This window comes from Hyperolius riggenbachi, chromosome 2 (assembly GCF_040937935.1).
Source record: "Hyperolius riggenbachi isolate aHypRig1 chromosome 2, aHypRig1.pri, whole genome shotgun sequence".
Lineage (NCBI taxonomy): Eukaryota > Metazoa > Chordata > Amphibia > Anura > Hyperoliidae > Hyperolius > Hyperolius riggenbachi.
This window is the reverse complement of record NC_090647.1, coordinates 535,918,987-535,934,727: the sequence shown is the minus strand read 5'-3', so window position 1 is coordinate 535,934,727 and position 15,741 is coordinate 535,918,987. Positions and strand designations below refer to the sequence as shown.

Below are 15,741 nucleotides of genomic sequence, written 5' to 3'. Positions count from 1 at the left end.
GCACTGGTATGTTTACTTTTGTGCGATTTTAACAATACAGATTCTCTTTAAGGGAAGGAGACTTGAGGGGAAACAGCTGGGGTCTGGAGCCCTCGGCAAACTGCCCATTCTGCCTCCATGAAGGCGCTGGCCCAGAATCCAAAGCAGGGCTCCTTCACAGTGCACAACGAATGTACGGGCGCAATCTTATGCATGCGTTTCTGATGCACATCAAAGAGCATTACAATTACGCTAATTATCGGACACCATTATGTGCGGTGCGTCACCACTGTGAATGAGCACAAAGAGCAAGGTGGAGCAATTGGTTTTTTTGTTACAATAATGACAAAGGGGACCAATTACAAGATGCCTTATGTTAGAAGTACTTGGCTGGAAGAACAGTTAATAAAGAGTGTGGCTTTGTCCATGAAAAGAACATGACCGGTGACAGTTAGTTTTACCTCCTCAGCAGAGCACACAGGTGTCTCCTGGCCCCGGCACATGCGTAGTAACGCCTCACATGAGGACTGCAGCACCCGCTCCTGAACATGAAGGTGGTTTTCCATCTCTTCAAGAGAACCCAGGCTGGCCTATAGAGCAGAGGAGAGATACCGTATAAAGAGCAAGTGGTGAAACTTACAGAGCTGCAACATTCTTACATACATCAACCAGCCCTCCCTCTGCCGGGAGGCATATACAATACACACAGGGTTCCTTATAAGGGATCCCCGAGGTGACATGTGACATGATGAGATAGTCCTGTGCATGTACAGTGCCAATCATACAAATAGCTAAGCTGTGTTCCTTTTCTTCTTTTCTGCCTGAAAGAGTTAACATTTAGCGAGAGAGCACACCTGCAGGGCCATCTTCCCCTGCAATTCCTTTGGTCTCCGTTGGCTTTTGTGATTGCATTTTCCGCTAACGTTTTGCCATGATCGTTCCACGATTTTTCAGATACTGTAATTGCATTCCCATGCACATCATGTGGGCGAAAAAGGAAAGCTGTGCAATTTAAATACGTGTGGAAATTAGCGAACGTAAAGAGACCTAGAAATTGCAGAGGAAACCGGACCTGCAAGTGTGCTCCCTCCCTGAAACGCGAGCAAACCGTCATGACGAGCGTTTTCCGAGCAAGGCAACTGGCTTCAACGCGCATAGTCACAGCTACTGTGTTAGGTGCCTTAAGTATGCAAGTGATCAGTTTTTTTTCCAGTCGGACTATAGGGTAACCGTCACTGATAAGGAATTACAGTCATAAAACTCTTGCCTGGCGCAGAACAGTGTCTGAGTGCAGGGAACGGGTAACAAAAAAGGTTAATACTTCATATATTTTGGCTTCTGTGACACTGAAAGATAGTATTAGTTATATAAGGGCGTACATTACACTTTTTTTTTAGCTTATTCACAGAAAATAAATCTTTTGGTTCTAAAAAAAAAGCCATCTTTAGGAGTATAAGGATAGATTTGTTGTAAACAGCCTATGTTTAGTTTCACCTCGGGTTTCCTTTGACAAGACTGGAGAACAGTGGACGGTATTTCTTTTGTGACAGGTTGCCTGCAAGTCTCCAACCTGCACCATAGCAGAAAATGAATTTAAACACAGGAGATCAGGCCTACGCCTAGAAGAAATGTGTCAACACATGATGCGGCTGTTGATTCATTTTCAGAAGCGCGGAATAGCGTGCATTCGTTAGTTTCTATCGATCTCGTTAAAGTCTAACCTGTAATCTTGCTTCAAGAGTCTGCACCATTAGCAAATGGTTCTCCTGATATTGATTGTCGGTAATCTTATCATCTCTGCAATCAACCTGAAACAAAACACATTACATTCTCAACAGACATCTACGCGGGGAGTTCTCAAATTCACACCCTGCAAGGAACAAATGCTGATTGGAAATATATCTGTGCTCCATGAACCCTGCATACACAATGTAGGAATAAATGTATCTGTTTATCAGGGGGGGCGTAACAATAGCCCCTGTGATGCATACGTAATTGGTGAGTTGGGTGCAGGGTGAGCAGCTCAAATTCCCAGCAGTGTTAAAGCGGATCCGAGATGAAAAACTAACTATAACAAGTAACTTGTCTATATATCTTGTCTAAAGTTTAGATAGTTTACACAGCAAATCTAGCTGCAAACAGCTTTAACCACCTGAGCGGTCTGGACGAGCTGAGCTCGTCCAACACCGCCGGAGGTCGCCGCTCAGGCCCTGCTGGGCCGATTTTAATCAAATAAAAAGCAGCACACGCAGCCGGCACTTTGCCAGCCGCGTGTGCTGCCTGATCGCCGCCGCTCTGCGGCGATTCGCCGCGAGCAGCGGCGAAAGAGGGCCCCCCTAGCCGCCTGAGCCCTGCGCAGCCGGAACAAAAAGTTCCGGCCAGCGCTAAGGGCTGGATCGGAGGCGGCTGACGTCAGGACGTCGGCTGACGTCGATGACGTCACTCCGCTCGTCGCTATGGCGACGATATAAGCAAAACAAGGAAGGCCGCTCATTGCGGCCTTCCTTGTTTATTCTGGGCGCCGGAGGCGATCGGAAGATCGCCTCCGGAGCGCCCTCTAGTGGGCTTTCATGCAGCCAACTTTCAGTTGGCTGCATGAAATAGTTTTTTTTTTATTTGAAAAAAACCCTCCCGCAGCCACCCTGGCGATTTAATCAGAACGCCAGGGTGGTTAATAGAATATGATTGATTATTCCTGTGATACAATGACAGCAGCCATGTTGTTTGTAAACATTACACACAGGCAAGCTTATCTGTATCTTGAGCACTCAGCCTTTGAAAAAAACCTAATCTCCCCTCTGCCTTTGAAATCAATGGCTAGTAACACCTCCTCCTGCTCAGACTGAGCTCCCATGAGCCCTTGCTACTGCCAAGGCTCTCTGAAAACCTGTGGGCGTGGTTTATTTAGTTTATAGGGAATTAGAGTATTAAAACGAAAACAAAAAAGTATTTGGCTTGAGGAATGCCCTATAAACTATAGGAAAGGAACACAATTATGCAATGAGTAAAAGTTCACCTCGGATCCACTTTAAATACTATTCCCCCTCCAAGTCGTAGGAACTCGGAGGGAGAAGTAATTTTGGTCCGGCGATCGTCGGAACCCCAAATTACCCTTACTATACAATTAGTGCTATAGCAGCACCCAGCCTCGCCGGTGACCACCATAAAGGAGACTCTGTCTAGCCCTTCTGCAGAGTAAGCAGAGCACTCTAATATTCACCTGATCCAGCACTGAGTCCGATCTCCTCTTCCTCTCAGCATCCACTCACTCTAGGATGCAAAGTCAGCTCCCGATCACGTGACATGCTTCAGGAGCCGTGCAGCACAGAGGGAGAGGCTGCGGAGGAAAGAAGGAGACCTGATGCCGCTGGAGCAGGTAAATGCAACACTACTCTGCAAGGCGGGGAGTGGGTAGGGATGTGTGTGACTGGCTACATAGGGGGAGTGGAGGCAGAGGACCCCATGACAATTTTGCTTTTAGCACAATAATTTACCTAGGACTGAAAACACAGGTCAAGTTGTAAGTTACACCATCACTGAGGCTACTTGTGCTGTGCTTCTTCCATAACACCAAATCCAGGCACAGTCTTTGTAGAGAACCAAATAAATCTCAGTGAATCTCTGTAGGACACACAGGGCCATATGCAATTCACTTTTTCACCTGAGTTTTCTTCTAGGTCATATTTTTCAACTTGTCAATAAAATGCATTTTAAGCCCCCAGAAGGCAAGAATATGCTCAAAATAATATTAGTAGTACTTTTTTTTACCACATTTTTGGTACTTTTTTTGTTGAAAAGTACTGGACAGTTATTTAAAATCAAAGGTGAGAAATTAATATATTGGTAAGATAATAGCGCTCAACAGGTCTTTCTATATAATCCTTGGATTCAAAATAGCCTCACTAGGTTTACATCATACTCCTCACATTAAGATATATATTGAAGAATGTTTAAAACAGGGACTCAAAAGGTCCTAATATAGCAGTCCCGCTGCTCCACTCCGGGAACACCAAAGGTCCAATTGATGATGGTATTCTTCTAAAACACACACTGATATCTTTACAAAACACAACTTGATCATCAGAAAAAGTCCTAGTTCTCAGGTCCCAAATATAAACGCTGTCTGGATCAGGGAGAAAATTCTACAGCAGCCTGCTTTATCCTCATAGAGGCAATATTTATGCTCACCAAACTGAATTGCCAATCACAACAGTTGGCAGAGATCGCGTCTGGCCCAGCCTGTCAAATGATTCCAATCCTGCTGTATCTTCAGCCGTTTTCCAGACGTACATGCAAAAGAAGGGTACACTCTATGGTATAGTACGTTTGAGGACCATCACCCCAAAGTGAACCACACACAATCTGAATAAAGTGACCCAACACCTAGGTATCTTCCTCATGCACAGTCTGTAGTGGAGAAGTACTAGCCTCTTACCAAATGTTCTGGCTGATCCAGCTTGACCAGCATGCTCGCTTATTCAACAACCTTTTCCTTCACAGCATCCATATAGCAGCTTCACCTTAGGCTCAAACAAACACTGGCATAGCGTAATACTGTTTTATTTCACATAAAAAGGTTTAAAATTGCACTTACAATGTTGCAGATAAAAATGCGCATATCAGTAAAATTCCACGTGGTCTAGCGTCTCCTTCCGCGTTTTGGACTCCGCCCAACTAGTTTCGTCACTGGATGACTCATCAGGGGCATGGCCCAACTACGGAGGAGACGCTATTTATGTACACTCTACTTCCATACTCTTCATGTGTTAAGGTGCCGCCCACCTACTTGCAACAATAGGCGTAATCAGCCACTCCTCCTTTGCCCACTGCCGTCCTCCCCTTCTACTCGAACAGCCAGAAAACCGCCTACCCAGCAGCCCCATTGATTTCTCCGCACTAATGCGGATCAAGGATTCTTCACCCAATCATTTCGGACTCCATCTGGCAACTACCCAATAGCGCCATCCCACACACCACTAGGTACCACCCCCTCCCAGTTACCATGGTGTTAGAAAAAAACAGCGCAACAGCGCTTCGTAAACAAACATCTCTGATGCCCGTGTACTACCCGTGTGCACACACCAGGTTACAATGTACACTGGGCACAGTATAGCTCTCGGTTGACTTTCTGTTAGGTTAAATAGAATACATGCCCCTACATATACTTAATACTTAAATTCACTTCGCTCTTATGTCTATTTTTAGCTTTTCAATGGCTCAAATAGCCCTCTCCTACATACTGTCATTACCAGCACAGCAGGAGTAAATTATATGCAGGTTGGGGCAGTCACATCATTGCCATATACTTCATTTCTCCCATGGGGTCCTCGTGTCAAGACACCCACTCTCTTGGGTGGGCTATGCCGCCCCCCTATCTATCAGTATCAACTACTCGGCGTAATTGCCCACCAATATCCCTCCTCCATTCATACCCCATACAAACTACCCCTTATGAGACATTGCTTTAGTGCTGGTGTGCCCACCTTAACACATTCCTAACCGATATAATAATAAACAATGTACAGTGTATATTCCCCACCCCCTGATATTAATCATCAGCTATAAAGTAATTTATGTCCAGTTCTACATTCAACCCCCCAGGTTTCATAGTTTTGAGCTCATATATCCACCGCGTTTCTAACTTGGAAATCTCCCTAATTTTGTGACACCCCCTCCATTTGGTGGTTAACTTTTGTATCCCTTGAAATGTTAAAACACTTGGATCCCTAGCATGTGCCTCCTCAAAATGTTTTGAAACACTGTGCCCCTGGAAGCCCTTCAGTATGTTATTAATGTGTTCACCAACCCGTGCCTTTAATGTTCTTTTTGTTCTACCAACATACTGCAGTCCGCATGGGCACCCCAACAAGTAAACCACATGCGAACTGCAGCAGTGGATGAACTCCCGAACCTTGTGACTCTTACCAGTCACTGTGCTTGTCACAGCTCTACTTCTAATTCCTTGTGCTCTTTCACACGTGGTACAGTGCCCACATGGATAAAAGCCAACCTGGCCCCATGCATCAGTTCTATTTTTGACTTTTGGGCCTTCAATATATGTACGAACTAGCTGTCTCTGCAAATTATATGCTTTTTTGTAAATAAACTTTGGTTTAATCGGTAGTGCTGCCCCTAGAACCGGATCACTCCTCAATAGCCCCCAATGTCTCCTAAACACCTTTTCAACCTCCTTGTACTGGGAGTTGTAATTTAAAAGAATTGCATGATCATAAAAGTTGTTTCCAGGATCTTCTGTTCCTCTTTGCGTTAGGAAAAAAGGAGGAGTGGCTGATTACGCCTATTGTTGCAAGTAGGTGGGCGGCACCTTAACACATGAAGAGTATGGAAGTAGAGTGTACATAAATAGCGTCTCCTCCGTAGTTGGGCCATGCCCCTGATGAGTCATCCAGTGACGAAACGAGTTGGGCGGAGTCCAAAACGCGGAAGGAGACGCTAGACCACGTGGAATTTTACTGATATGCGCATTTTTATCTGCAACATTGTAAGTGCAATTTTAAACCTTTTTATGTGAAATAAAACAGTATTACGCTATGCCAGTGTTTGTTTGAGCCTAAGGTGAAGCTGCTATATGGATGCTGTAAAGGAAAAGGTTGTTGAATAAGCGAGCATGCTGGTCAAGCTGGATCAGCCAGAACATTTGGTAAGAGGCTAGTACTTCTCCACTACAGACTGTGCATGAGGAAGATACCTAGGTGTTGGGTCACTTTATTCAGATTGTGTGTGGTTCACTTTGGGGTGATGGTCCTCAAACGTACTATACCATAGAGTGTACCCTTCTTTTGCATGTACGTCTGGAAAACGGCTGAAGATACAGCAGGATTGGAATCATTTGACAGGCTGGGCCAGACGCGATCTCTGCCAACTGCTGTGATTGGCAATTCAGTTTGGTGAGCATAAATATTGCCTCTATGAGGATAAAGCAGGCTGCTGTAGAATTTTCTCCCTGATCCAGACAGCGTTTATATTTGGGACCTGAGAACTAGGACTTTTTCTGATGATCAAGTTGTGTTTTGTAAAGATATCAGTGTGTGTTTTAGAAGAATACCATCATCAATTGGACCTTTGGTGTTCCCGGAGTGGAGCAGCGGGACTGCTATATTAGGACCTTTTGAGTCCCTGTTTTAAACATTCTTCAATACATATCTTAATGTGAGGAGTATGATGTAAACCTAGTGAGGCTATTTTGAATCCAAGGATTATATAGAAAGACCTGTTGAGCGCTATTATCTTACCAATATATTATTTACTTAAGGGCATACACCCCTGCTGATTGAAAGCGCACCAGGCAGGCTGGTTTGTGATTTATTATTAATCTTACTGTGAGGAGCGCATTGGTCACCCCGACCCCATATTAAAGGTGAGAAATTATCTCCTGGGAGAAAACTCAGGTGAAAAAGAGAATTGCATATGGCCCACAATCTTTGAAGGATAATCTCAGTGAAAGTCTCTAAGAGCAGTGGTCATGCGCGGTGCGCTAGGAGGCGGAAGCAGCCATGTAGCTCCGCTACTTCTGACCTCCAATTGCCACAAAATGGGGGTTTTCGCCAGCATCCACTGCCAACTTACTTACAGCCACCCCTTCTGCATGTCCAGGAGAAAGAAGCTCGGCTCTTCTCAGCAGCAAAGGCCTGTCATGGCCAATCATCTAAGACTTTGTGCTGCAGTCATGCTGACACAAGATGGCCGTGGCTCCCCAGCCCGCTCACAAGACTCCTTGTCTGATGCAGGTCCGGACTGGGCCCGATCCAGCTCAGGAAGGAACAAAGGCCTCACCAAAACGGGATCTAGAGGACAGTCTCAAGCAAATGTATAACAACATGGTCGGAAAGTTCCAGTTGAAACTCCGACATGTAGAGGCCTCACTGACACAGGCGATAGCTTCTCTGGGCAGTAGAACAGATCTACTTGAAACTAAGCATGATGAATTGCAGATGTCCCACAAGGAGCTGCAAGCAGAGCAGAACCGCAAACCTCGATAACCAAAATCAGAGGAATAACCTGAAAACTACCAGGAGCTAATACTACATGTCAATAAACTTCTATAGGCACATGCCACTACTGAAACCGTTACTTGCGATAGGATTCATCAGGCACTTTAGACTCGGCCTGCTCCTGACCAGCCACCCAGAGGCATTGTTCTCTGCTTTAAGAGAACCCGAGACGGGTTTGATGAATCCTATTAGGACACAGAGGTACATTCTGCATACAATGCCCAGCCACTGTGTTTGTACAGTGTCCCCCCAGTCCCCCCCCCCCCCCCATGCTCTGCTGTCCTCCATAAAGAAAAAGCGCGGCTCTCCACCTGTGTCCCCTCCCTCCCTGCCTCCGTAAGCCGAGTGGAGGAAGTAGAGGACGGAGGAAGAGCACCATCCAAATCTATGAAGGTATTTCACCAGTCACGCCAGAAGCGTCGGAAGTTGAAAACATGTCACCTCAATGCTTTCAAGAGCTCAAATAAAATACCATTGGGGATTCCCATCAAAGCTTATTGTAGTTCATAAGGGTGTCACGCACTTGGCGCAGACACAAACATGGAGACTAGCTCTTATACAAGCTAGGCGTGCAATGTCCCTGATCTTCACCTCAGAAGATCTCTCAACAACCTTTGTCTCCCATCTGGACCCCACGAAGGTCACAAATTGCTCGGTCCTCTCTGACTTCTGCCCTCCACCATGCGGGTGACATTTGTGTTTCTACTCTCTTTTTTCAAGCCTTAAAGGAACACTATCCATTAACATATTTTTTAAAACTGGTATGGGAATAGCTTCTCTAGCTGCTCCTAAGCACTGCTGTATGTCTCCCTCTGCGTATCTGTTCTTTTCAGGTAATTAAATTCCTTTCACAACTCACTGACAGAGGGTGACAGATCAGTGGCCAGGGTGACAGACCAGTAAATCATGAGGGGAGTGGGTAATCCCTTTACCTACATCTGTTAATCCTGTGTGTACTTTAAAGAGACACTGAAGTGAGAATAAATCTCGCTTCAGTGCTTATATTCAGCAGGGGCATGTGTGCCCCTGCTAAAACGCTGCTATCCCGCGGCTAAATGGGGGTCCCTTACCCCCCAAACCCACCCCTGCAAAATCTACGACCAACTTGGTCGTAGATTTTGCTGCTGTTGAGGCAGGGCTAACAGCTGCAGCCCTGCCTCTCAGCGCCGTCTATCAGCGGCGCATCACCGCCTCTCCCCCGCCCCTCTCAGTGAAGGAAGACTGAGAGGGGCGGGGAGAGGCGGAGATACGCGCTGACAGACGCGCGTGAGGCAGGGCTGCGGCCATTAGCCCTGCCTCAATGCGGAAGAGATCCCCCGCTGCACGGAGGGGATTTGGGAGGTAAGGGACCCCCGTTTAGCTGCGGGATAGCGGCGTTTTAGCAGGGGCACACATGCCCCTGCTGAATATAAGCACTGAAGCGAGATTTATTCTCGCTTCAGTGTCTCTTTAAGCTAGTGAGACCTGTCATCTACAAAAGATTATTAAACGGCAGCTGCTTGTCTCTGTGGATGAACTATCTAGACAGGGATGGCTGTCTGAGGAGAATAATGCACTGACAAGCACAGTAAATGTGTGTTATCTGCAGCAAGTAAACATTCTGCAAATTGCGTGTGAAACCTGATACCTAGGCAGGATTTTCATACTAAAGTTTTTGTTTTTTTATTTCAACTCTGTAGTCTTCTGAGATATGCAGAGACCAGCAGTGGCTGTAGTAACATTTCTCAGGAAGTACAGACTCCCCTTTGCTAATGAAATGTTCCAATGCAGCTATAACCTACGCAAAACAAATTACAGCTTTTACCTTTGATATTTAACATTACGTTTTATCCCTGCCCTCAGATGTCGCTGTAATGGTCATTTTAATGCGCAGCTATCTTTGCGCTGTTGTCGTCGTTTGAATCTCTTGGAATGTGGTGTTGTAATGTATACAACGTTGTTCATCTAGGTACAGTAGTTAAAACATAAGGGAAGACAGCAAGTTGAGAGTTTTGAACCCAGAAAAATATGATCATCCGAGCTTAGCTTTCATACTTTAGCGATCGAACAAATGTAAACTTTTGGCCTTTACGTGCAAAAAGCACTTCAGTGCGGCATCCCACAGGATACAAACACATAACAGCTCAGAGGAGGTCATAGGAGAATAACAACTGTTAGCTGGAAATGATTACTGGACTTCCCATAGTGCCCTTTGCCACATAAGTGGACCTGTCACCGTTTTAGTGAAGGGGCACTGCTGCTTTTCAGAGAGTTCTTTTTCAATTTCATTCATTTTTTTTACTGAGAACATTTTGCAGAACAATTTACATTATCAACAGCCTTCAGTATACAGTAAATAAAAGGTTTTACAATATATGGCTCCAAGTGAAGAAAGGCATAGAAACATGGTCGTAACTATAAATCATGGGGACTCCCAGCAACTTCAATGGGGCTACAAATGTTCACACCCTTTCCCTTGCCTACCCCTGGTGACCCTCACAGCCTGGGGGTGGGGTCAGGATCGGATTTGTACTCTTTACCGCCCAAGGCCACTGTCCATAGCTGTCCCCTTCAGTATAGGTAGCCAGATGACCCCTCCCCCCCATTCAGTATGGGTAGCCAGATGACCCCTCCCCCCATCCAGTATAGGTGGCCAGATGACCCTTCCCACTCCCTCCAGTATTGGTAGCCCATTGAGCCTTCCCTCTAGTACGGACAGCCAAATGACCCTCTCCCCCACCTCCAGTATAGGTAGCAAGACAACCCTCCCCACCTCCTCCAGTTTAGATAGCCTGATAACCCCTCCTCCCTTCCCTCTAGTATTGGAAGACAGATGACCCTACCCCACTTCCTTATAGATAGCCAGGTAAGTAACCCCCCTTTCTCCAGTATAGGTAGCCAGGTGACCATTCCCCCCAGTATAGCCTGCTACCCACCCGCCCTTGATCCTGTGGATCCCTAGGCCATGGCCTATGTGGCCTTGGCTTAAATCCGGCCCTTGGTGGGGGACATCTTGCAAGGGTCATAAAACAAGTGTGGACATTGTAATCTTCACACCCATAACAAGCGTATCCACAAAAACACCTGATCTGAAGGATGGACCCCTTTATCAGAGGGAGTGAAGTAGTTTTGGGGTCCCCTTTTAGCTCTGGGCCTCCTGCAGTCTCAGGGGCTGCTCCCTTGTAGTTACACCCCTGGGCTCAAACATCTTCATCTACGTTATGCTGCAGTAAATAAGACAAGTAGATATATATTGTGTACTGACAAAGGGGGACCACTACTGTAATGGCAGGTGGGGAGACTAAACCCGGCCCCACTCGAGCTAAGAAGTCACTCTCGGTAGATCAGGAGGATAGGGGATAACACCCCTCCACCACTTGCAAAGGTAAATTGAAACAAAGACACCACGTAGAATAAATTACACCAAAAACAGTTTGAAAAATGGAAGGTGGTGGTGGACTTACTTCTCCATTAAAGGGAAGGTCCAAGCAAAATAAAAAAATGAGTTTCACTTACCTGGGGCTTCTACCAGCCCCATGCAGCCATCCTGTGCCCTTGTAGTCACTCACTGCTGCTCCAGTCCAGCGCTAGTGCAGGAACATTAACACATACATTTTTACGTGTAAGTGGTTCAATGCGTAAAAATGTACGCATTGAACCAGTAACGCGTAAAAATGTATGTGTTAATGTTCCTGCACTAGCGGGAATGCGTAAAAATGTACGCAATGCGGCCCCCGACCTCCGAGGTCGGCAAGCTGCCAGCGGGGGACTGGAGCAGCAGTGAGTGACTACGAGGGCACAGGATGACTGTATGACAGAAAGGATGCTACACGTCCCTGGAGGCTACTGTATGTTTTTGGACTATAAGACTCACTTTTTCTCTCCCAAAAGTGGGGGGAAAAAAACACGGTTATAGTCCAAATGCAGGACGTTTCCGCCTTGTGAGCGCCTGCCAATACGAACCTCCAACCCGCCGCAATGTCGGGGACTCCCTGTACTGTGTCCATGCAGAGGAGAACACATGGGGACACACAGAGGACACAGAGAAAAACAAGAGGCACAAGGGGGCAAGAGGTACAAAGGGCATAATCCACAAGATGCCCCTTGGATGCCCCAGGTTTAGTATACTGTATATTTTTCCCCTGGTTTTTGTCCTCTAAACCTAGGCGCGTCTTATGGTCAGGAGCACGTTATAGTCCAAAAAATACAGTAGCTAAGTGTTGGATATTATTTTTATAACACAGAGTGGACCAACAGCATTTGACATTCTCTGGAACCCTTGGAACTGGTCTAACATCCAGCAGGAGCTGGCCAACGAAACTGGTGTTACCTGATTACAAAGCATAGGACCCTTGATGACATAAAAACCAAGGGGACAATGAGTAAACATTAAAAAGCCTAAAAATCCACCCAAACCAAAGTCCCTGTTATCACTCAGGCATGCCGGTAAGTTGAGACCTTCAGTTGCTTGAGTTCCGGATAACGGAGACTTTGCTGTATTTATTTGTACTTTGTCCCAGCAAAATATAGGTGAACGCGCGCTGCTGTTTTGTGTCATTTGCTCTCTGAGCTGTGTAATGTGAGCGCGTGTAACTTTCTGCTGTTCTCAGAGAGGTCTCCAAGTTTCACTTTATGTAATATTTACATTGTCTGCTGAACGACACGCTTGCGTTACCAGAAGTGTTGTAACTGTGCAGCCATTACACCTGCCTGCCCGGCGCCCTGTTTCCATGTTTGTCTTTCACACTACACTAGCTACATGACACTAATGGTAATGGTAACAGGTTTACTGAAAGAGATCAGGCTTACTGCGGAGACCAAATACACGATCTCTGCAAAACGTTATGCAATCCGAGCTGCCCACAGGCCAATCTGTTAAATTGACTGGCGGAGAGGAAATATGATATTGTGCATTAACAGAGTTAGAGTGTAGCTCCACATTTTCCTGGGATAAAAGAATAAACAATCTAGACATGCTGCAAGGAGCGTAAGGCACCACAATAAAGATTTTTTTACTGCCAGTAAAGGTGGCCATACATAAAGTGACTTGGCGTCTGATCGACCATCCAATTCGATTATTATAATTGAATTGAATAAAACTTGGTGCTGCCAAGAGCATGCCCGATCGATGATGCAAACGATTTTGGCCTGAAATTGGTGGCGTGAATCGGTCGGACATGCTGCAAGATTCATGCCATTTTGGTCAGTTGGGTGCGTGTCAGACGATATCAGGACGAGCGAAGAATGCGACAAAGCCCCCAACACTGTCCCCCCTAATGCTGGGGATACACGGTACGTTTCTGTACCGTGTATCGAGCAGCTGATGCGGCCAGCTGATAATATTCAGCAGGTCCGATGATGCTGCTCAATCCCCGCCGGCGGACAATGGCAGGGAATTGAGCGGCTGATATGGAAGCGCCAGCAGGGACGAGCGGGAATCGATCTGTGCGCATGAGCGGGGACGCGGCGGGAGTCGATCCGGTGGCTTGTCGGCCGCCGGATCAACTCAGTATACCCAGGATTAGGTTCAATGTGATACCCCCCTCCTCGGTACACTATAACTGTCCACAGTCCTCCATCCATACACGAGCCCCACATGGTTGCCGGTGTGCACGTGGGCGCATGTGTGACTTCACACACACGTGCCCACGTTATTCCGGCAACAACATGTGTGTATGGATGGAAAATCCGCAGCGACGGACGTGGACAGGTGAGGTATAGTTCACTGGGGACATTGAGTATTAGGGGGGACAGCATTGAGCCAGCGTCACAAGGCCGATTCCAGGTCAATTTCAGCATGGCATTGATCGGGAATCGGCCTGTGGTGTCTGGGCAGCTGACAAATCTCTCTCTCCGATCAGATAGAGATCTGTCTCTTGGTTGATCTGCCCACACATCATCTGATGTATGGACACCTTAAAGGTTCATACACACTTGACTAAAGTTGGCTGTGGTGGCTGATAACGACCACCTCAGCCGATAATGAGGAACGTGTACACAGCTCGCCCTGACCTGCAAGCGATCTGCCCGGATCACTCACCCCCAGAGACGGTCAATTCTTTTGTCCACGCCGCTCCCCCACCCGTCATCACACATGCGCCGCTCCGTCATCCCTCCTCCCCTCCCACTAGCAACACAGCGCGTCATCAGCTACACAGCTGACACGCCTCTGAGCAGCCTGGGGTACGCGTACCACACGTTGAGAACCTATGCTCTATAGGACCCAGAGACTTCAATCTCCTTAAAGAGGAGCTGTTAGGTATAAGGTCTCAGAGAAAATAAACACATATATCAGTAGCTAAAGATTGGCTGTACTTACATTACATATGCATTTCACTGTCCACGTTTGGATTTCACAGAATTTGTATATAGTATATGCAGAGATAGATGCTCCTGACAGCTCATGGCAGGCTCCATGTTTTTCTGTCAAATGTGTCGTCATGTCCTGCCTGCTTCCTGATCACAGATAAGCTCCTACTTGAACAACACAGTGTGCAGTGAATATTAATGAGCCATGTGGCTAGGAACAATAGCTGACTCCTGCAGAGTACTCTGCCCCGAGATTTATCAGTGCTACACGCTGGACTGATTACAAGCTTCTGTAACGTCTCATTAGCAGCCGAGGGGAGGGCCCCAGAATGCTTTGCAGTTTAGTATGCGGCTTGCGTCTTTATGGGTCTATAACAGACTTGCTGATAAGCACACATCAAAGGTAACTGAGATTTTTATCTTCACTAATGGCTTTTGAGCTTCCTTCTAAACTGTTTAACACAGGAGAATAGAGGTTTAAATTAGCTTCTGCAGCCTGACAGTTACTCTTTAAATGTATTTTAACACTTCAGACTCACTTTAAAGGACAAATCTAGTGTGAAGAATATGGAGGCTACCATATTTATTTCCTGCTAAACAATACCAGTTGCCTGGTAGCCCTGCTGATCTATTTGGCTGCAATAGTGTCTGAATCACACCAGAAACAAGCTAGTGACTAATATAGTCAGATCTGACAATGATGCCAGATACACCTGATCTGCTGTATGCTTGTTCAGGGCCCATGGCTAAAAGTATTAGAGGCAGAGGATTAGCAGGGCTGCCAGGCAACTGGTATTGCTTAAAATGAAATAAATATGGCAGCCTACATATCCTTCTTGCTTCAGTTGTCCTTTAAAGGAAACATCCAAGGAAATGTAAAAAAAAAAAAAATCAACTTACTTGGGGCTTCCTCCAGCCCCTTGCAGTCAACCTGTGCCCTCACCACAGGTCCGGTCACTCCCGGTCCTCTCTGCTGCAGAAGCAGGTCGGCATCCACTGCGCCTGCGCAGGAGCTGCTCATGGTCATGCCTGCACAGTACACTCCAGATGACGTTAGCGCGATACAGAGTGGCTCTCGTGCAGGTGCAGTAGATGCTGACCTGGCGAGGTCGACATCTACACCGAAGGGGACTGGGTGTCACCGGAGCTGCGGCGAGGGCAAAGGACGGCTGCAAGAGGCTGGAGGAAGCCCCAGGTAAGTCGATCTTTTTTCATTTCCTCAGACATTCCCTTTAAGGAGGCAAGCTTATGTTTTTCAGAATTGGTGAATAGACATGAGGATTATTGCAACCAGCAGGAGGCGACCTGGATTGTTTTTATGTCCGATTTGCTCCAATGCCTGATCTGGGTTTCTTCTTCAGCCTGGTTACAAGGGTGCAAAGAAACTACAATATTTTGTGGGATTGAGGATTAAGAAATGATTGTTAACAGAACAAAAGAAAAAGAAATCCAGAAAACCCCC

At 46.5% G+C, this 15,741-nt stretch overlaps 1 protein-coding gene across 5 annotated transcripts in view; it reads right to left on the bottom strand.

The window, feature by feature from the left end:
• FANCB (FA complementation group B) overlaps positions 1 to 15,741 on the bottom strand; it is a 62,112-nt gene that overhangs the window by 27,098 nt on the left and 19,273 nt on the right. For all 5 annotated transcript variants that reach the window (XM_068270704.1, XM_068270708.1, XM_068270706.1 and 2 more), the window contains 2 exons: positions 1,701 to 1,787; positions 441 to 569 (listed from right to left, as the gene is read on the bottom strand). In XM_068270704.1, the coding sequence (XP_068126805.1) occupies positions 441 to 569; positions 1,701 to 1,787 (216 nt within the window). The remainder of the gene's footprint in view (positions 1 to 440; positions 570 to 1,700; positions 1,788 to 15,741) is intronic.